The 22,500-nt window shown below is 47.9% G+C and overlaps 1 protein-coding gene across 4 annotated transcripts in view; it reads left to right on the top strand.

Moving 5' to 3' along the window:
• LOC125958143 (uncharacterized) overlaps positions 1 to 22,500 on the top strand; it is a 106,788-nt gene that overhangs the window by 53,158 nt on the left and 31,130 nt on the right. For 2 of the 4 annotated variants that reach the window (XM_049691283.1, XM_049691284.1), the window contains one exon: positions 15,778 to 15,813. The exons of the other annotated variants lie outside the window; for them this stretch is intronic. In XM_049691283.1, coding sequence (XP_049547240.1) covers positions 15,778 to 15,813 — 36 coding nt within the window. The remainder of the gene's footprint in view (positions 1 to 15,777; positions 15,814 to 22,500) is intronic. 4 annotated transcript variants of the gene reach the window in all.

Below are 22,500 nucleotides of genomic sequence, written 5' to 3'. Positions count from 1 at the left end.
TTGGTGGAAAACAGTAAGTAAATGGACGAAATTGATGTTTGGGGCTCAATTAAAAACCCCATAACTGCGTTCGTGGCGTTCGGATGCTTCGGAAAGCTGATATTGCGCAAATGTATGCAAATACGTTATGCATAAATATGAACGCTCGTTGCCATTCCATTAATTTTCCATGGAATTCGCTCAGACGGAATTCTGTTGATTTATGATGATTATAGGCGAATGAGCGAGCGGTGCATTTTAAACGGCTTTTGCGGTGGGGTGTCTAGAGAAATTCCAGTTCGAAAGGATGCCTCGCACTGTAGGTGGTGGTGGTGGTATGATGTCCATTTTGATTTGAACACCATACCACACGTTGGTGAATTTGATGGCAATAAACTAGGTATTGTTTTCCAGTGGCAACGAAGTCCTTGTTCTTCTAGATGACGACCTTGCTCGCGTCCCCCACATCGCAAATGATCTATGTGAATATGTTCATTAGTTCAATTGTCCAGCAGCTCCACCATTCTAGCAGTAGCATCAAACTGGCTAATTATGTGGCACAAACGCTAACGTAGTGCTACAGATCGCTAGGATGTCTTTGGCGATTGGTATAAATATTCAAATAAAATGGCGATTGAAGCATACCATCTGAGACAATTTGCCCCGACGGCTGCTGATGAGCTCCACCACTGCACTACTACACACTGACAGCATTTAAATAACAAATGTCACTAATTTATTATCGCATTGCACGGCGCTGTCGAGTTAATCATCCGTGCGTTTTGCTGATGGCCACTATGGTGCTGGAGGAGCGACAGACTGACCGACCGATTTGCCTTTCATTTCATCTATGGAGCTATTCCGCTGCTAACGAGAAGCTGATGATGGGTTGCCGCAAACGAAACAACCAAAGTGCTGATGCTGGCAAAAATGATTCCCGTGTCCGTTGGCGATGAATGGCAATGAAATGTGGCATTCCAGGGTGTCAGAATTGGTATTTAAAGCGATGATAAAATAAATCAATGATTCATTCGCTTTCATTCGTTACACATGGGAAGCGATGCAGCCCAGTGTTGCCATTAGTGCTACGCGCTGTTTGTTTCTTTTTACATCTAAACCATCAAACCGTCGTCCATCTATCGATGCACATTATTACTCGTTTTAATTACCGACCGCTGTCTGCAGTCATTGCGGCTCGGGAGAGAAACCTTCTCGCACGGAAGTATCATTACAACTATCTACTGCATCTGATGCGATGAGCGAGCTTCGTTGACCCAGCATCGTCATCCACCATAAAACCAATTAAAAGGACACATTCGCTACAGACTGTTTGGCAGATGGCATGCAATCATTTTAGACGTCGATTGAATTGCTTTTTGATTCAAGATGCTATAAAAAAAACTTTTCCTTCATCAGTAAATATACAACTTAACGGAACGGAATTCTTTCACTTGAAGGTAAGTGCACAGAAAGGAATTCTTCCAAGGAAACAAATAACGTAATAACTGATGAGAGGAACAGTTATTAGAGTCTGTTACGTAAGAAGGAACCTCATGTGTTTGTGCAGATTTTAGTAAAGTTATCTTGCAGAGTAAAGCCGTCAGCCGGCTGTGAACCACAAATGTACACAGACGTTATCATGTGCGCGACCAGATGATGATGATGATGATGATGAGCTTGAGATGATTCATCGGTACACTGGGCCTAAACAGTGGGCACGCAAATCGCAAACACACAAACAGCTCGCTCGGCTTGGTAGGCTTCAAAGAATACTCTTCCATCTTATCTCGTCCGCCACTCGTGGCCCCGTGGCCGGTCTTATGACGGATTAGCCGTCCTTCGAAGAGAGTAATCATATGATATTTAAATTACTCATTTACACCAACCACCCACCGTCGTCTCCTCCAAAGCATATTTGTTTGCAGCTTGTGGCCATTAGCAGCGTGCACGTTGTGATTGGTGTGCGCGCCGCTACCCTTTTGCTGTTTTTGCTTCGGACGAAATGGAACTTCCTCTGATGGATTCCAGCTCAGATCCATCGTGATGTTATCGCCCTCTGCAGCCTTTCATTCATGCCGTAGTCGACGCTTTAGAGATTTTATCGTGGATCATCTTGGTGACTCCGAAGTGCAGGGAAGCGGAGTGCCGCGCGGTAGTCAATAAATTACATTACATCAAGCAAAGGGAAGCGAAGTGATCGGATAGATAGGGTGCATTATCGCTACCATGGTCATCGCGTCAGGGTAGCGTAGCCGCCGCCGCCGATATCGCGTGGTATCATGTTATGCTCGTGAGCTGGTTGGTCGCCATGAACCCGATACAAACATCCGAATGAGTATCGGAACTTCTGATATCGGGCAGTTGTAAAAATGGAAACCCAAACTGGTGCTGGTGCATGTACCAAAGTGGCTACGATAGTGATGATTGAACTTTCTAAAAATAACATTTTATCACGTACGACTCTCGTGTGTCTGTGTGTGTGCGACGGTGTTTGACATGGGTTTTTGTACCTCTCTCCCTCCTATCACCTCCTTCCACCTCGTCGCACGAGCCTAGAGAGACAGACGAAAATGAAAGATTATCATCGTAATATCGATAGCGGTGGTACGATGATGAATGGTGTGTTTGGATTTATGTGATGACAATGTAAGACCGCACGGTCGGTCGCTCGAACGGCCGGTTGAGAGAAACAAGCACCGGTAGCTCCTCGATGGTAGCCCTTTCTGGATTGACCCCGTTTTCTACTACACATACACACACACGCGCACGTCATTGCTGGGGTGCCAAAAATTGCGAATTTATTGTACCCAATCGGTGTGTGCCAATTTTGTGCCAGGGTGCCAGCGTTGTTAGTGGGTTGACTTAAGTCACGTGCTGCCCGTTCTCTGTGTGCTTTCTGCAAACTTCAAAGTCAATAAGATGGCCCATAAATTGTACCGTTTGAAGCCGCCGGAAAGACGAACCGGGGAATAGAAACAATAAGTGGTGTTCCAAAAACAAAAACAGAAAACACCCTGGCACGTTGCCGGAAATTGTGTGTCGTGCCGAATGGTGGCTACAGTACACAGAAAGTATCGCACAACCGGGTGACAACTTTGTTTACTCCGCGCTCTCTCCGCCCCTCCCGCACCACGACAGACGGATTTATGATGCGCTTTTTACGGCAATCGGCGTGACGAAAGAGTAGTTCCGCGTGTGTCAGTGTGGGCACGACGAGCATGGAACACAGTTCCGCCCACCGTCATCGCATCGATTAACAATCGTGTTGTCGTCGGGGTCATAAATATGTTTGATGACATACCCTCGACTTGAACTGTTTCTTTGCTCTATGAGCTGCTCCCGTTTGCCGTTGGTAGATTGACGGCCGTTTGACAGAAAACGAGCGAACGTTGGAATTGGAAAATTGAAATTCAGTTCCGCCCGTCACGGATCACCATATGCAAGCTCGTTTTAGTCGCATTTCTGTTTGTTCTTGGTGCAGGTTACGTACAATCAGTACCCTGAACACCAGCTCTCGTAAATGGGACATGATACTGGCAAAATTACATTTTTCCGAACACACCCTTAGTTCCATTCGAATCACCACACCCATGGTGCGGGATTGTGTGTAGCTCATTGCGTGTTCCAATGAGCTGGAAATTTACATAAACCGACCATCCCTGGACACCACGGTTAACGACTATGCGGGGAATTTGCTGGGTTTTTATTATTTTAATTTTAAAGTGTCCATGGCGTACACAGGCTGTGCCTTTAATGCCAGTTACGTTTACGGTTGGATGGTTGATCATGGTTCTTGAGCGAGAGCCCGAAACCGCGTCGATTCGGTTCTGAGACCAAAGTCAGTCCCAGCTGTCAGCCTGTCAGACAACTGTCAGATGAAAACTCAATTATTAACGCTATATTCAATTTCCGCTACGCCGCACCGCACAACGAAAGCTCATTTCGAAGATAATAATTTTCCACACCGAACGACAACGGCGACGACGCGGATGACGACGACGACGACGGTGTGGGCAACCCGGTCTCCTCCTTTGCCAGGAGTTATCCGTTGTACTGCGGCCATTAAACGCTGGTTGTTTAATGATTCAAAATATGTTTACTTCACTGTTGAGCAAGGCCTTCCTTCGTCGTGATTTCGTGACGTTACGGTTTCGGACGGTAGAATTCTCTCTTTTCGAATTGCCAATGATTACCCTTTCTGGTTGCTGTGATTGAATCTGACTCGCACAGATCCCAACAAAATGATCATCATCATGGGCCCACACCAGACCAGACCAGAGGCTGCGCTCCATGGATGTTTCAATCTTTTCAATCCCAAACCCGACGATCCCGAGGAAAAAGGCGTGAAGAGCACCAGATTTCGTCACCGTTCTGTCACCGGGCCGGTCGGTCGAATTTAATTTAGTCGAACCCTCGTCGCTGGGAGGGAGTTCTTTTTCGTTCTCTTTTTTTCCCCTATGACTCCGGGTCGGATTAAAGGCCCCGAAGGATGATTCACCTGTGAGGGACTCGTTCACACATCCGCATATTCGTTCGCCGAGGTTCAGAGAGAGAGAGAGAGACGAGGCGTTTGGACGGGTTAGATCAAGATTATCCCCCCAGGTGGCCGGCGTTGAAAAGGGCCCTGGAAAAAGGGGCAAAAGTTTCATTTCATTCGGTCAACCGGTGGACGAACCAACCAGCTAGCCGGCTAGGCCAGTCAGTCAGTCCGCTAGCGTATGTCCCCGGTGACGATGGCCTGCTGCTGGTGACGGAAGCAGATTAGGATGGGGCTTGTAAACTTGATGATTGCTACCGGAAAACGGTTGCCCCCGAAAGAAAAGTACTCAATCATAAAGTTTATCGCTCGAGGCATGAACTCTGGTGGGTTGTTCGTTAGAGATTCATTTTTTTCTCTCTTTTGTCCGAGCGATCTCTTTCGTAGGAAGGGTTCGTGTAATTGATTCAGAATAGAGAGAGAGAGAGAGAGAGAGAGAGAGAGAGAGAGAGAGAGAGAGAGAGAGAGAGAGAGAGAGAGAGAGAGATTGGGAAGTTTTCGTATGATTTTAATTTATTTCTCAAGCATTTCTCTTTCTTTCTGCCCTTTTGCTGCGCGTGTCGTGGAGGGCGTAATTGTCGCTCTATCAATAATTGCTGACAAGCGCAGGTCTTGAGATCAAACCAATTGCTTAAAATCCACGCCATCCCCACCCTCAGACCACCAGAAATGATGTATTACAAGGTCCACGTGCTACTGCTGGTCATAAGTCGTTTGTCAGCAAATTAAACGATCGACGGTGCTGCTGACTGCTTCCGGCAGCAGAAACCGTGAAGAAATGCGGTCGTTAGTGACGGTGACCTCGCTGCTCGTTACACACCGCATCAAAGCATTTTAACGATGTCCCGAACCCGATGTGCACCCTCTTCCGGCGCAGGGGACGTTTAATGATCGATCTTTTGCCACTGCTGCTGCGGTCGGTTGGTGGTAAATCATCCATTCCGAACGCCATCATTTGTGGCTTACATTCCACGGCGTGCCGATCAGCCTGGTGTACACGTGGAGACGTTCGGCCACTTTCGGCTGCCATTCCCGTTTGTTTCGCGGATCAATACCAACCCCGGATGTGCCAGGCAGGGGCCACGAACCGAACGAACGCTACAAATTGCAACAAAACACCGAGAGAATGTCGTCCCTGCACTGTAAAGTCCCAACGTCTGTGTCCGAAAGAACCGCAAAAACCAGGAAGGGCCTGGCCAAGGGGAAGGGCGCTGGGAACTGGGAAGGTAATAAAAGAAAACGAATAGAGAATGAAAAAAACATCGCTCCGTTTCAGCCATATTTCAAACACTTTACGAGCGATCGTTTCCCGCCCCTTTTTTTTGCTTCTTTTTCCTGACGTACTTTTGGTTTTAACCGTCACCTTGGTCAACAGAGTTGCCTAATGTTTTGCGCGCGCGTTGAACATTACGCTGGGACGAGGCCTACTACAATGTGTTGCTGGCTACCCTGAGTACGGAACTGCCCATGGCAGCGCCTGCTTGGACCCGTTGATGGTTGACCATTTTTATGGTTCTCACATTTTTGAAGAACGACCAGATGTGCTGTGGAACAGGAACACGTAATATGCCCGGTAATTCTTGATGTTAGATTCCGTTAGCGAATGGTGTGGACTTTGGACGGTCCCCGACTAATTGGATCGGAAGAGCAATTACATACCGCTATGTAGACCGCTATGTGTGACCGCGACATTTCACATGTTGGCTTTCATCAGCAGCAACAACCGTTTAGCGAGCAGAAAATCAATTAGATCAATTCTGATGTCACGCCGAAAGTGATCTGGTAAGGGTCTTTTTCGATTTCAAAATTGAATAAATCGACGCTTCGTGAGTTTCTTCAGTAGTGCCAAGATGAAATAAGTGTCTGATCGGATGAAAACATAAATAAAACACTAACACTAAAGAAAGAGAAGATGCCGCTGTGTAAATGAAACGGACGCTATCGGAGGGAACAACGGCCAGAGGCAGCCAGTGTCAGTGTTCATGACATGACCACGCTTCCCGTTCCGGTTCCGGCCTGGATTGGCCTGCTCTAGTGCGCTGCTTCTTAGCCGCTTAACGGTTGCTTAACGTCATTGTCCACCGTTTAATGGGAAACAATTTATGTCGTCATTGCTCCAGTGCCTGGGTGAGCCAGGTCCCGGGGCTACGGCGTACACAGAATCATATTTCCCTGACAGCTCGATCTGGTCTGGAGCCCCTCGTTGGACGTTGGTTGCATTATCGTTCACTATTGTTTCGAAGCCGCACCATCACTTCTTTCCCATTTTCCCATTGTTCCCTGTGCTCCTGGGCGATGGCAAACGGTGACCTTCTGCGTGTCGTACACTTGCTTTTATTGGCAACTATTTTATGGTCTCACCCACTCCTCCTTCTCCTCCTCCTGCAACGCTTGCTCTCATTTTTGAGTGGCCGTTTGTCGTGGTCGTCGATTCGAGGAACACTCCATAAATCCCGCAACCATAAAAGTGGCTTAATTTACGGCGTATGATTAGCTGTTTAAATTTTCGAATTTATCACTTCACTCCTCATTCTACCACGCCTCATCAATGCGCTACGGTGCTGCAGCGAATTGGGCCCACGACTGGTTAGACATCTCATTTTTATCGTTTCGGAACCATAAAATTTGCTCAAAAATATTCTTGTTAATCACTCTGGGCTCTGGGGAATTCCTCTAATAATGGAACATCCAAGAGCTGGTCTGGTCGAGATGAAGATGAGATATAAATTTAAATCTAGAATCTACCATTTCCGCTCGATCTGCGCACCCCTTCAGAGAGTACCCTTGAATATTCTGCGGTTGACTGTCCATTGTTCCGGCCGGCCAATTCACCGACGAAATCCCTTCACCTTCATCCTACCATAGGAGATCGCATTCTTGCCCCAGGAATGGCAATCGAAGTGTAGCGATAGAATCAATCTTTTGCGCTGAAGCAGAGCCGGACCGAGCTCTCCAAAAACCACGCCAAACTCCCTCGGTCGCTGCTTCGTTTAATGAAGATAAAGCCTTCAGCATCGTTCCTCCGCCTCGACCGCGCTCGTTCCTCGGAAAGGTAACCGGTGAAGGTATTTTCCCCCCACGTAAACCTTTTCTTTCGAGGACGGCTCTCGACGCAGAATGGAATTCTTTAAGAGGGAGGACCACTAGCGCGCGCCCGCCCAGACAATAGCCCATCACCGGATGCAGAGTGGCTTCTGAGTGCTTGGTCCGGGGCCGAGCCGAACCAAAAGAAAGAGAACCCGATGCGGGTTCGTTGGTGGAAAAATGAAACGAATGAATGGAAGCTTTGGAAGCGGCCAATAAAATGATTCTCCTTCTTCATCCCGATCACACCACCCACCCCATGATGACACATATTTTTCCCTCCCCCTTCCCCCTAAGACGAGTCGTATTTCCGATACGGATCGCAGTAGCGAAAACCATGGACCAAGACCAAAGACCGCCGGTGATGAAATATTCATTGATCGTAATCGTAAATGAGTCGATAATTTACTCAACCCCTCCGGTCTCGCCCTCAAAGGGCGAAAGAAACGGTGAACATCCGTTGATGCGCATAACGGTGAACGGTTCCGGTGTAGAGAAGTCGAAGAAGAGAGACATCTCCCATTTATCTTGGTTAGAATTCCGTATCGGATTGCCTTTTGTGCAGGAAAGGAATGCGCGCCTGCTGCGGACGGCACCAGTGGACGGCAAGCAAACGCAATACAATTGTCATAGACAATATGAAAGAAGTCAAAATGTTTTGAACAAAACACGTATACTAAAGATTTTCCCCATCGAAAGCTCCCTACACTTACTTACTCCTAACTGGCGCATGTTCTAACAGCCACGATGCCACCAAATTGGTTCCCATTTTCGGTCAACGGAAGCGGGACCGCTGGGAGTTGTTACTTTCAATTTCACGGCCCTTTTGCTGTAGGTCTTGGCGTGCAGTGAGGTACGCTTCTTCGGAGACTAGCGTTGTTTAATAAAGTATGAATGTTTAGTATGAAGATGTGGTTAGCCCGAAGCGTTCCCCGGGTGGGTTTTTATGCTAAACAGTGCTTGTGTGTGTAAGAAAGCGCGAGAGAGAGAGAGAGAAAGTGACTGTTTCAAGTCGCAGGAAGACGCTGGGCAAGTGCTTTCACCTCACCTGTTGTGGCAGATGTGTTAAGCAGGTGACAGAATGTTATTGCAGAGCTGCAGAGCAACGCTTACCAGTTGCTGACAGCTCACTGGCGTACGTTTAGAATTTGAAATTATGCCAGGGAGTTGAGGGCTATTGGATGACTCAGATCGTATTCCCTGATGTTGGGCATGACTCAGCTACCAGAAGCCAGAACCAGAAGAACCGTGGTTGTGTGTATGTGTGTGTCACTGCATTCCATTTACGTTAATTATTCTGATGCAGTGTCTCGGTTGAAAATCCTGTTCCACGCGAGATTTTGACGTGTCCCGGAAGCCGGAAGCACCAGTCATTTGGCGTATTGAAGTGCGTCAAAGGATCAATCATTCAATCATGGATGTGCTACCAGCACCTTACACCAATCCTTGGCAACCTCCCGGCATCTTGGCAATCTGCAAATGTTTCATGTCTCGTAACGGCCACCCACTTGGACACTCGAGTGTTAGCTCGCTAAATCTCCTGCCCCTCCGCAGTTCTACCAAAGTATCGTATTACCGTGTGCAAAGGGTTTGCCACGAGCAGCCCTCGAAATCCTTTAACCAAAGTGGCCAACCACCACCACCACCACCACTCTGGCCACTCGGTGGCCAATATTTCAGCAGATCACTGCCAATTAGTTCGACCCGAAAAGCTGAGGAGCACGAACCGAGGAGCGTCCGGGTCTGTGGGACTGTGAGACCATAAAACAGGCCGCCATCATAAAGTTTGAGTGGTGCTGCTTCGGGTAATTAGGGCATTAGCCACATCATAAACCATGACAGCATGTGGTGTGCGTTTTGAAGGGGTGGGCGGGAGCTTGAGAAGAGAGTCATTGGAGAGCAAGGATCAACGTTCGGTGCACGCATGTCGCGTCACCGTGGTTTTCCATTTGATTCCATCACCCGAAACCCACTACACGCCTGGGCGAACGTCATCCATCTTGGGACAATAGCACCATATCGAGAGTTTAAAGGTTATGTAGGCGCATCAACGGACCAGCTTAACATCTTGGCTACCGGTGTCGGCCTGGGGACATCCCTGACACAAGGATATGTTGCAAAACCTCTACACTTACACATTCGCTTGTTTGCAAGAGATGATTTTATGGCAACCCGAACCCGTAGCCACCGTATCGTAGGTCCTGGTGACGTTGAAACCAGTAGCTTCATCAGAGCCGGTCAACAGAAACACCGAGTGCCGAGTACACCAGGGCTTTCGGTCCAGTGCCGAGTGGGCGTGAAACGGTTGATGGCTTGGGTCGGTAATTAGGAAGTATCAAATTGAAGACTCCATCTTCGACGCCTACGCTCGCTTTTTCTCTCGGAAGGGTACTCGCTGTTTGGGCACTTGGAATTGGGGGAGGTTTTGAAAAATAAGAGGTTATTAATAAATTTTATCTCATAAGATTTTGTTGGGTTATCAACATTTAGTGTGCCATCATAAAACTGCGCAAACTCGCCTCGTCGAAGAGTGGTTTTGTGGTTTTTACTCGGTTTTTCTCAACCGTCTTCGGTATGGCGTTCGGTGTATCATTTTTACTCATTAATTAGTTACGTGCAACCGTCTTGGCAGAGCCGTGGAATGTTTTACTTGCCGTCATAAATCACTTAAATTTAACACTTTCCGTGCGTACTCTCATGACGCTGTAAGTAAGAAGTACGCACCATGTTTATCACCGAGCGGTTTCGGGATGTGAACCCGGTGCTCGCGAGGTAACATAATCCCTTCAGTAGAAGATAAGTCAAAACTAACTGATGGTGATATGAAGGGGATAAGCGTTGTGTATTTGGTATGTTTGACAGAACTGTCAATCTCAGGAGGCTACTCCTGGTGCCTGCACTAAGCCTAGCATCCATGGCTACCTAATCAAAGTCGTGATTGGTTCTGTGGTTTGTAAACCACTCTCAACGTTGACATACAACCTAGACCCAACGTTAGCAGCAAAACCCCACGACGAGATGTCAATGAACGTCCTTGGCGTGGAGCAATCGATGCTCATTGAGATGATTATCGAGTTCGTGGCATGCTGAGGTGCATGTGTCGTCGTATTGTTCGTCGAGAGGGTATCATACGTGCTCTAGTAGGAATCATCACTGTCACATTGAAACTGGGTTCAGCTTATTTTAAAGTCGTAATATGGATTGAATTTACACCGTGTCCCAACGTATGACATAACATAAAATTGGGCGGTTTTTCCCCATGGGCCGAGGCCAACCGATTGATAAAGCCTTGGTCATCGTCGATGTACAAAAGAGTATCTCTGATAAAGACACAGACAGCCCATAATTAGACGCCCTAAAGCGAGGTTTGTTTTGATGAGTTGACCACGACCAAAAAAGTGGACTACACGCATTAGTTCATCGGACGATCGAGGGCAAGGGAACGGTCAGCGATAAGCTAACGCGCACCCCGCATCGTCACAACGCCTCCTTGTTTTCGAGATAAACCCCAAATCGATTTGGCGATAAAATCAAATCCACATTTAATTCAAATTACAATTAAAAGCTTAACCGTAAACCTCCCGAAGGGAGGAGGTTCAGTGCAGGTTTGTTTTGATGTTCCTAATGCCGGGCGACACGTTTCTCGAGACTGCATAGCAGCGACTGGATGGATGCGACTTAAGATAAGAATCATATTTCCGACCACGATACGTGCTTGCTTGCACCCTGAGCGAACGAACGAGCGAACACGACTGCAAACGTTTGCAAACGTTTGGTTTTTTCAGTTTTTCAAGATCACCGGACCTTAACACGGGGCTTTGTCTCTAATGGCCTATAGCACCATTTCGCGATGGCTCATTCATCATCCAAGCTGATGGTTTTGTGGTTGTCACAGTCCCACGACATGATGCGAAGGATTTTCCCATGCCTTAACCGCACACCGCACGATTCGTTTCCGATTGTGTGTGTATGTGTTTTGGGGGCTACAACGGCTGGGAGTACAAGATCCGTGTGCGCTTTATCGCTCATAATCGTTCGTTCGTTTGCTACCGTCTGCGGTCGGCATCGTTTCGTGTTTCGCCAAATGGTATGTTTGCGAATTTTGTGCGTTCGTGTGACCAATTGTCTTGGCGCACATGTTGAATGAAATAGTGTGTTTAAATATAGCAAGCAGGGAAGCAATTTGCCAGACATTTATGATTGAAATTCCGAACCCCAAAAAACGTGCGCTGGTGGTTTTCCTTCACGCGACCACTTGCCATTCAATATGTCTCAAGTTGAGCGAGGTTCAATCGGACTGTGCGTTGACGTTGTCCTGCAGTCGGATTGCCACTTTACCGGCTCGGGTATTTATACTTTCCTCTAATGCGGTGAAGATTTGTTTCTTTTGCTCTCGCTCACTTTCCGTTGTTGTTGAGCGTGAAAGCGCTCGTCCGCCAGCTCCGACCAAGGCGACGATGCACCGATGTCGTCAGGTGCAGCAGAACGAACGCGCACTAACTCGGGACACGGTGCTGGGCACGGCAATCACCGACACGGCTAATTGTGAATGCATCACATTATGGTTGCCATTCCTTTCCTTCCCTTTCTGCACCTTGGACTAGGGAAAACCCAATTTGATTGACAGCGGTCGTGTGTGTGAGACAGAGAGAAAAAGAGAGAGAAAGAGAGAGGCTGAAGGAAGTACGCTATTTCAACCCACGTTGCTGACGCCCCGGAGAGGCATTCCCGTGTTGATGATGAAGCGTCCCACCGGGGACCGAATGTCAGCTGTGTGGTGGTCAGCCTTACTCATCTCTGATTCATTCAAGTGTAGCGAAGTGGAACGTTGGTTCGCTGAGCAATTTTAGATTTCATTTATCGCGAAAACACACGGATCGACGAAATTGTACAGGAATGTTCTTTTGCTTCCGAACCGCCGAAGATGCTATTTAATTAATTTAACAAACAGACAGCAAAACGATTCGCTTGAAATCAAATTCGGATGGCATCGGATCTTTTCATTTTCGTTCGTTAACGAATGGAAACCAGGGAGATTCAATTTCATTTCGATTAGAAAAAAAACCGCCTACTTTGCTTTGTGCTGTTCAAGCAGTCGAAACGGAAACAATTTGATGGAAAACATGCCCCTGAAGAGCGCTCGACAGAAATGATCTATGCTATGGCCGTGTCTCTCCGAATGCCAGTCGTAAAAATCCGCATGTCAAACTGGGTTGCCGAAGTGGTGATACCAGTGCCGCCAGTAGGCATCAGCCTCTGCGTCCCCTCCCTTGCTCACCCTGTTTATTTTATGTGTGGCCCTCTGACGGGCCCTGTCCAAAATGAATGTCTTCATCGTTGCTACCATAGCACGACTGGTAAGAGGCCACTTCTACTCTTCGCCCTCGCGCATTGCTGCGAGCGGAATCAAACAGAACCGAAAATTACGCCAAAAAAACACATCTTTTCCCGGTGGCAGGATTTGCTTTTTGTTTTCTCCTGCTTGTAGAACACAATGTTCTGCTTATGGGGAGGAGGCATCTGTTTGAAGAAGTCAAACACTCACCGCTGGCATCGCGCACATCGGAGCAACACAATTTCGTATTGATTTCGACTGAATAGAGCGTGGAAAAGGGACTATGGAGGGGTAACGGCGAGCGACAACAACTGATCAAACATGCTACGAGCGAGGTACACTGTGGTCCTGTGAATGGCGTGGACGTGAAAAGTTTGACTAATAGTTTTCTATTTCCAGTGCCCGTCTGCTCGCGAGAGCAGCAGATACGTGCGCCCTAAGCAAACACCTGCCACCGGATCCGACCAAATCGATCACGCGACTCTAGCTAGATGGATCGCGGGCTGGCGGCGGCGTTAGCGGTGGGGATATTGGAAATATCGATTAGCAGTTTGTATCACAATGATGCTCACTGAGCGAGCTGCACGTTTGAGGCACACGATATCAGGGCGCTCGCGGAACGTAAAAGTGCAATCATAAATGCATTTTGCACCACCATTATAATCGGTTGCAGTTCGGGACATTTTATCATCAACTAGCGGATAATCGTGAATACATAACGCGCTGCAATTGAAATTATGTTGGTCGATCACACGCTCCTGGTGTGTATGCTGCGGGATTATTTTGAGTCAATTGCACACTGAATGGGCGACCACTTGATCCACATCGCTTGATCCAACATTAATTGAATCACCACATGCCGTTCGGTGCATAATGCTGAGGCGATGCTTCCGCTCCGATTCAGCTAATGCATCACCGTCCATCCAGTGTGACCGATGAGCACAACGCGGATGCCGGGGTTGTCTCAACAGAAAACAAGTGAGAAAGAGAGAGAGTCTCCTGGTAATGATCGCGGTGAGGACAAGAAACGGTGAAAAGAAGTACGAAATGAATCATTTTCCTCCGTGACGGGGTGCACTTTTAAAGTAATTTATCACCCAAGCAAACACTCACCGGCAACCAGTTGCAGCAGTGTGCTGACAGTGCCACTACCGTAACGTACCTTGGTGGTCACCAAGTGGCCAAAGTGCGTCTGCTGTTGCTGTTGGCGCAGTGACACGCCCCCCTTCGCCATTCCCTTCGCTCCTGACGTGCTGACAAATGGTCCAATTTTCGGGCAAACCAACAGCTGCACTTCCACGGTTATGCACCAGGACCAGAACGAGTCCTGGCAAAGCTGCGGAACGGAGGAAAGGTGCAACCATCAGTCAAACGAACAAGCGTGCTGACACTCGCGCTCCGTAACGAAAAGGTTTCGCCACGCAGCGTACACCACCTTTCGGGCGTTAGCTGCAGTTTCAATGGAATGGCACACGAAGCCGAATAAAAAAAAAAGCCGGAAAAAAGCAAACCCATCAGTTTCGTGTGCTGATCACTTGGGATGCTTCCCTCTGTGCAGCACCACCATCCAAGCAACCAAACAACTTCGTTTTGGCGAATAATCAGCCCGCGGGTTTGAAATCTATTTCGATTTCCGTGAGGGAAAAAAACCATATCCGAAGCGTTAATAATATTACGAAATCCAATTATTCAACTTTCAACACTCGGTGTTAGGACGGGGTTCCGGTCGCCATGTTGACGCTGCTTGGAAGGTTGATGAGAAATTGATGTTTCCCGTAAACTCGCTGTATGCCGCTCTCTCCCTCCTCTTTCTCGATTGCAAAACAAACAAAGCGCATAGGAAATGGTTTCCGTGCGCAATTGAATGGAGTCGAAGTGGATGTTTGCATTGTTGGCATCGTATTATTTTTGCTCTTTCATTTCCACCACAAAGGAGAAATGCCAGAAACAAATGCTGTTCAATGTTTAATAATACAGTAGCCCCTTCCGTACACACGCACACTACCAACATGCCAGTCTTTTAATGTGAGCGATTTCAATTTTTTTGCCCACCAAAACGTGCAAAATATTATGTTTTTGGAAGCGATTTTCAGTCGACCTTTGTACTTCTGAGGGTGTGTGCCTGCTACGACCATCGAGACATCGAGACTCGAGCCATTCAACGTATGTGTAACCACGGTTGCGGTAAAGCAAGCTGAGATGCTGTAGCGGGACTCGGGATAAAATGAACCTTCTCGTCACTCCTGGTCGACGTGCGAAAAGGCGCCTTTGCAGGGGCTACCAAAGCGAGAGAGCAGCGAGCGGATACGATTTGTCATGTTTACTTTAAATTTCACCGAAAAAATGAATGGCGCTCGCGGATGGCACTCGCGGGCACGGCAAAATATTATGCTTCATATGATGATGCTTTAATCCATGCCGCTAGAGCACGCAGGAGCACGCAGGCCCTAGTGCTTGCTTGCTTGCTTGCGGCCATTGTGCTGAAAGTGATATCAATTGAGTGAAAACAACTTAACGGGAGACTTTTATGAATGTTTTTGCTGCTCCGAGCGAACCCCGTCAGACAAAGAGATAGAGAAAGAGAGAAGAGGGCGCGCCTGGTTGTTTTTGTTTGTTTCATTTTCCATTAAGATGATAAACCCACATCTTTTGAAGTCAAGTAAGCTTTTAATCCAGCGACATGCGCTCTCTTGGCTTCGGCAACTCTCTTCGGAACGAAAATATATTGTGTAGAAGGTAACCGCTTGAACTACGATATCACGGTCTGGCTTCAGCTGCAGTAGAATGTCGTGAGTTTTATCGTGACCTTAATTAATAAACCTTTCTCTTCATTCTCTTCCAGGTACGTCAATACATAAAATACAATGAATCTGCAACCGTGAGTATTCATCTACCGATGTTGATTGTGTTGTTGTACACCATTGTGTTATGTTTTTTATGCAAGTGAATAAACAAGAAATTTCTACGAATATGCCACAGTGACCAGCATTGCGTAAAAGCACACCAAGAATGGCGCTACCTGTCCGTGCTTGAAACTGTCAATATTAATTTATAAATCGCAATCGCCTGTCACGGTGACACTAGAAACTTTGGCCAAAAATACGGCATCAAAGTAATAGGAAATGAAAGTAGCCTACCACCGGACCACCACCACCACCACTACCCACCAGGTGGTGGCAGGTAGATACAGGTTGACATTTTCGTTGCTGCTCGATTGCTTCATCACCACCGACCAGTAAGGTCAATTCACAGCCCGCCTCACCCCACTATTGTTGCTTCCTCGATGTCAGTCCCACCGTAACAGCATCCCATCTATCACATTAACGATTTGACCTTTCGAAAGATTGAAGAAGTTGCAGAACATCAAACGCGACGCTTGATGGTTACTGCGATTGAAATCGTCGAAAGACTTGAGCGTCGCTGGAACCAAGCGACAAGATGTTGGTCTTGTTGCTCTCCCCAAAATCACGCAGCAAGACGTGCCGAGTCCGTTGACGTTCTCATCCTACTGGCCACTCGATGATAAATAAACATTCCGACTTGGTTTCGGATGATGAGAAAAGATTGGTCGCGTTCGTCAACGTCGTTTGGTCGTCGCGCGTTTTTTCTTCTTCTTTTGGTTTATTCTTTTGTGCTGCTTGCTTTCCTTTTACGATTTGAGGCATTTTCATGTTTAGTGCTTGCTCGCCATGTATTTTCTTGTCAGCGACCAACAATCTGTGTGAGCCTAACGGTTATCGTTTCATTTCTCTCTCGGTTTATGGTATAACCTTTCGAGCGAGCATGAGAAGAAGAGAAAAAAAAACCTGGCGAAAAGATCCTAACGGGGCTATAAAATAAATCAAAAACGCCCGCAGCCGGGCGCTCCGCACCATCCGCTGAATGACGCTAGTCTTTAGCTTTTCCACCTTGCTTCTACGCACACTTATCCCATCCACCCTTCCGTATCGAAGGGTTTTCGGAGTGATCGCCGGAAGTGATACGTCTTCATCTTTTGCCTGTTTTGCTCTCAGTCTGTCCCCGGTCGTCCCAACCCCCGTTGCTGTTCTCCTTTTGCGTCGGGCAGGAAGCGAAATTTTCCACCCATTCACTTTGATTTCCTGGCACTGGATGGTTCGACCAGGCTGGCAGGCGGGCTGTCGGGCGGTTGTCAAATGGAATCAGGAAAGTACTGGCGACCACGAAAAGGACGCAAAAAAAAAAAGTTAAGAAAATCGTCCACAAAAGGGGTTGGTGCGGGGTTGGCATCGTCTGGAGCACCGCGCTGTCTGTCATTTCCGTCCGGCGGATGGTGAGGTCGAGTGTATGTGTGTGTGTGTTTCGACAGCTGATGACGTCACAGAAGCCCCCGAGTAAGCGGAGGCTCCGATGCTCCCACCATGTTACCATTCAAATTTCATTAAACGGAAAAACCTTCGCGAAACTCGCCATCGATCGGATGCTAGCTGCCAGGGTCGTCGCCGTCATCGGCACTGACATTTGCTGGAGTGTACAAAATTAGTTTAATGTACATTTTCGGAAAGCTTTCGCTCAGCGCAGGTGAAGCGCAGAAATGAGATTAGGCGCGCCGTGAAAAGTGGTCGCGAATTTTCCACACCTTGGCTGGACCAAGTGGTGGCCGAAAGAAAGTGCGGTAAGGACCGGTAAAAGTGTTGGGTTTTAAAACGTTTAGCCGATGATGATGAGCCTATAAATAGTTGAAGTCATGAATATTGTGTAAAGGTTGGCTCCGTGCTGGTGTTCAAATTTCTTAAATTGTATGCTTCGTCGAAATGTTGCAATCCTGCTCCACGAGAAGCTTATACGATCATGCTGAACTAGATCAATAATTCATTCCGTTGATCACAGGATTGGAGCAAAAATAGAACAATACCCCAGGGCAGGGAATTAGTTTCCTGTGCATTGAGTGGTGATTAAGTTCTCGAAAGTAAACGGAGGCAACAATGTATCCGGTGCAAGTAGCATTCATGACAGGCTATTCTCGTCTGCATAAATTGCTTTCCATTTTCAGTAACAAACCAACGCACAACGTTTCCACACACTCCACGTTTAGTAACACGAAAAGGATTAATATGGCATGATGCATAAATGCAACTGCAGCACCTGCTGCTGAGTGGCCGCGATTACGTTCTGTCGGCAGTAAGCCACACGGAAAACCATTAACACTCCACCCACTCTGTACCTCCGCTTCATCTTCATAGTTTTTAATGATTTTCCATCCAGCTAACGGCTCCCTTTCGCGCGGTGTCAAGTGTCGCGCTGATGATGGGTCATGTGTAGCCTGGTGCAGATTTAATTAGTTTTCGACACAATAATAATCGCACCATCAAGGATTCTCAACCCACCGCTCAACGCACCTACCAGCATGTGGCACGCAGCGTGGAAGGATAAATTTAGAATAAATCCCAACCGAAGCCGAAGCCAAACTGACCGCCAATGAATTCTCCAACCGAAAGGTGGAGAGGTGAAAAGTAGAACGACACAAAGTGTTCTGCTCGCCAGTCACTCGCCACGGCACAACCAAGAGTCGCTTGCGGTGGCTCGCGGTTGGCTACAGTAATTAAATCCTGCTTGATTTATGATGCCCCACTTTCTGCGGGGCAAAAGTGAACTAGAGAACTGAAAGCAAAAACTCCCTCCCACTGCATTGCGTGGTCCGGTTGTTTGCACAGCGCACGTTTCAATGCACACCAACCAAGAGGAGAGAGAGAGAGAGAGAGACAGAGAGAGAGAGCGAAAAAAGAGTGAGAGTATGTGGTCGAGTTCACACACTTTGTGCACTTTATTACGCGAAAGTGTTACTGTGTATTACGCAAACGTTCCGTGAGTTAGATTAGCTCGAGGAACATAAATTGGAATCCGTGTGGATGCGTGCGCTTGTGTGTGTGTGTGTATGTGTGTTTGGTAGCTGCCGGTGTTGGGTTCGCTGCCTCTAATGCACTAGTTGCCAGTAAGGCAACAAACAATTTCCCTGTTCCGCTTCGTGGATAGGTTATGCACTTGGATCCCGAAGTGCAAGCGCTGGAAGTATCAACTCGTAAAAACTCGAAACGATCGCAACAACCTCCCGGATGCCACTCACGTACCCGGTACATATCCGGTTCGGTTGTTATCATGTTATTGCTGCTGCTGCTGCTGCCTCTGCTGCAGGATGCCTCTGATGGTTGCTGCCTTGCGCTTACTTTCGAGCAAAAGGGATTTATTGTTCTTTCGCAAATCGGGGTACTCGGGAACGAAACCACCGCTTCATTAGTCATGATGCGAGCAAGCTTTTAACGATGAAAGTGTAGCCACAAAAACCGGGGGTTATATGGGGGTTAACGATAATCTGTTAATCTTGGACCGATGAGTGTGGTCCCAGGTGCGCGTGCATGTGTGTGAATCAGTTCCATCATTCCTTCCTATTCGGTATTCGGGATCAAACAATAAAATAATGTTCCCTGCAAAAGTTGATGCAACCGGCACTGTTTTCCCACACCATTACCTGCTCCGTATGGTTGGATCACTCTGGAGTTTGGCCATGTTATCCTTTCAACTTTGCAGTTATTTAAACTCCTACACATGGAACTAAAGTTACTTATCTCGCCCCACTCCGTGGTAGAAGCTGGCAGTTTGCCAACGATAATCCGATCTTCCGTTACACAAATAATCCTTCCTACGATAGGTGAGGTGTTCGAGCTAGCGCACTACGAAGAAAACAAATTTGCTTCAAAAGATATGTGCACGAGAAGAACGAACGAGTGTAGAGTGCACGCTACCAACGAACCCGGTACCGAGCGCCTTGCATCAATAACTACAACTTCCTTATCGTTCAGCAAGGTTTCCGCATGAGACACACACACACACTGAAAGTTGCCTCCATCATCACTTCGGAGCGGAGCAAATCATGCCACGAGCACAGCACACCGGCGGCTCATCGATCACTTGGGTGCATCCATATCGCGTTTGCGGAGCTTTCGGTGCCACGCTGCTGCTGCTTTCGACGAACGACCGAAGAACTGAAGAAGGATTGCCGAACGGATTAGTTTGCCTTTCGCTTCGTTCGCCGGTCGTTTGTCTGGTCTTAAAACCCCGGTTCTCAAGCTTGCCTTCACGTTCGTGGGCAGCATGGGCAGCAAAGTCATGAAAAAAACAGATCGTGAGCTACCAGGCGTCTCCATCGCGGTGTGAGCCACCATGCGCCTCCATTTCGCGTCTCGCGTGTGCTACAGGGTTCACGCTACCCTTCCTTCGCTATTGACGTCACGAATGTTACGTCATTTGGTCGTCTGTTCCCTTCTCCCCTTCCGCACGTTTTATGATCACGTGCGAGCTCCCATATTTTTAAATTAAATCCAGCTTGCACGCTTTGCTAGTGCCGGTACGGTGATCGAAGTTGGGTTGCATGACACCGCGAATCACTCACTCATTGTGTGGTTGTGGTTGCGAAACCGTTATAAGCCTTGCAGAGCCGTTTACTCACTTCGCACTCACACACAGACGTGCAGGCAGCTAGCACTTGGTGTAAAGGAAGTCATTTGCTCAACCATAACGTAGCGCACTAGTTGCAGCATGGCGCGGTGATGCAATAGTGCAGAGGAAGCAAGAAGAAACCTACACCGCTTGTGGTAACGGTGATTTACGTTTACGTGCTAGTACCATAATGTAGATCACTCGTATCTTTGCTGGGTCTTCTGCAATTTATGTCTTCAGCAGCAGCTGCGGCTACTGAAAGGCAGAGGGTGGTGCAACTATTCCTCAATATTTCGACGTCTTCTGGAATAGTTTTAATAAAATGAGTAATGAAACCAACATATGTTTCCAGCAAGTGCCTGCATTCTGCACAAATTCCCTATAGCACCTGTACAGTAAAGAACTGATTCCACAAAACACTCATCAAACAGGAGCTACGCCGGTACCGAACAGCTCTTCACGATCTACATTCCCACGGGTCACGAAATGTAGCACCTGTGACAGCGATGGCGGTGGCGGCTTCGGCAGCAGACGCCAGACACAATGACAAAAAATGCAAACAAAACACAAAGACAAATCCCTCACAAATCGTCACTTTGGCGACGCCTTGCTTCATTCCCTCCTTCCACCATCCAACGTCGTTGTCGTCGTCGTCGCCGTCGTCGTCGTAAGTGGAAACGCAAATAGCAAAATGCAATCTCACACGCGAGTGGTGAAGAGAACGCAGGGCTGGACGAGCAGCTTAAGAGTTACGCCATTACCATCGACCGAGCACCAGCCTACAGCCGGTCCCGGTCACACATACCAGGAGCCACATTCTTAGTCGTCTCACCTAGTGGCGATGGTCAGTGACACACACGGCGACGACAACGCCGACAACGACGACGACGACGACAATGATGATGGCATCAATTGGCGATATAGAGGCAGCAAGCGGGCTTCGCACTCCCTGCCTGATTCCACTACTGTTTGCCGACTGTTTACGCACGGAAATCACGTTTCACATCGTTCCATCGTGATGCGACACGACCTTCGTCTTCGTCTTGGTCGTCGTTGTCGTCTGACACTGGCGTCTTTGGGTGCGAGTGAGCACAGGGGCGAGCTGCCACTTCTTTTCTCATACGGTCATTTGCGAGCGTGCGTGCCCCTTGCTTTGTCTTGCACGACGACGCTTCCACGATGACGTCAATGGCTGACAGAACCGTCGACGGAATTGACGGAACGGTTGGCGCTTGTGTGCGAAACAATCTGATGGCAAGGCAGGACAGGGTGTGTGTGTGTGTGTGGTGCTCATTCCACCACTTCCTCATCGTTTCCCATCAACTCATATGCTATGGCGCTATGAGGCGCAATCTTCTCGGGCGCAATGTAATCTGCTGCTGCTGCTGGTGGTGGTGGTGTGCTTTGTCTTCTGCTTTATGCCATATACAGTCTCTCGTGCTATGCGAAAGCTATTGTTCTTCCGCCTCGCTGGGCAAGCGCGCTTTAGTACACGCAGAATGTTGGGTAAAAATTACGGAACTCTCATTCTATAGATAGAGTTTGGTTATTAAAAATGGCAAGGAACCACGCTCCTGTTCATGCAAGACAATCGTTTGCTTTCCAGAATGTACGATGTAGAATGCATCCCTCTTTTCGAACTTCTTCACTCTCCACTTGAGACGCTCGCTCTTTGTTCATAAGCCAATTGGTCCAGACAAACGGCGAACGGAACGGCATCACGAAACGATTATAAAACGATGATCCCTTGCTGATCCCGTTTGTGCGTGTGTGTGTTTTACGAGCAGAAGGGAAACCCAGAAGATCCGTGACAAACAAAAACAAGAATCTATTTTCATGAACCGTACCGAACCGTCACCTTGTATCGTTCATCTTGACCCTTGACTCGGGGAGCGCACTGACCGAAGAATACGCTGAATGTGATAACTGACTGACCGGACTACGCCGCCCACCCGCAGCACATTGCTAACAATGGGACTGTGTGTGTATTTCTTTCATCGAACTGTCATGGGCAGCAACACCGAACCGTGAACCGATGCTCGGTCGGTGGAATTCCATTTTTAATAAACTGCGAAGACGACGACGACAACGACGCAGACGAAGACGATGGCAG

The sequence above is a fragment of the Anopheles darlingi genome, chromosome 3 (assembly GCF_943734745.1).
Source record: "Anopheles darlingi chromosome 3, idAnoDarlMG_H_01, whole genome shotgun sequence".
NCBI lineage: Eukaryota > Metazoa > Arthropoda > Insecta > Diptera > Culicidae > Anopheles > Anopheles darlingi.
Note: the sequence above shows the minus strand (reverse complement) of the source record. Positions and strands in the feature narration are given on the sequence as shown.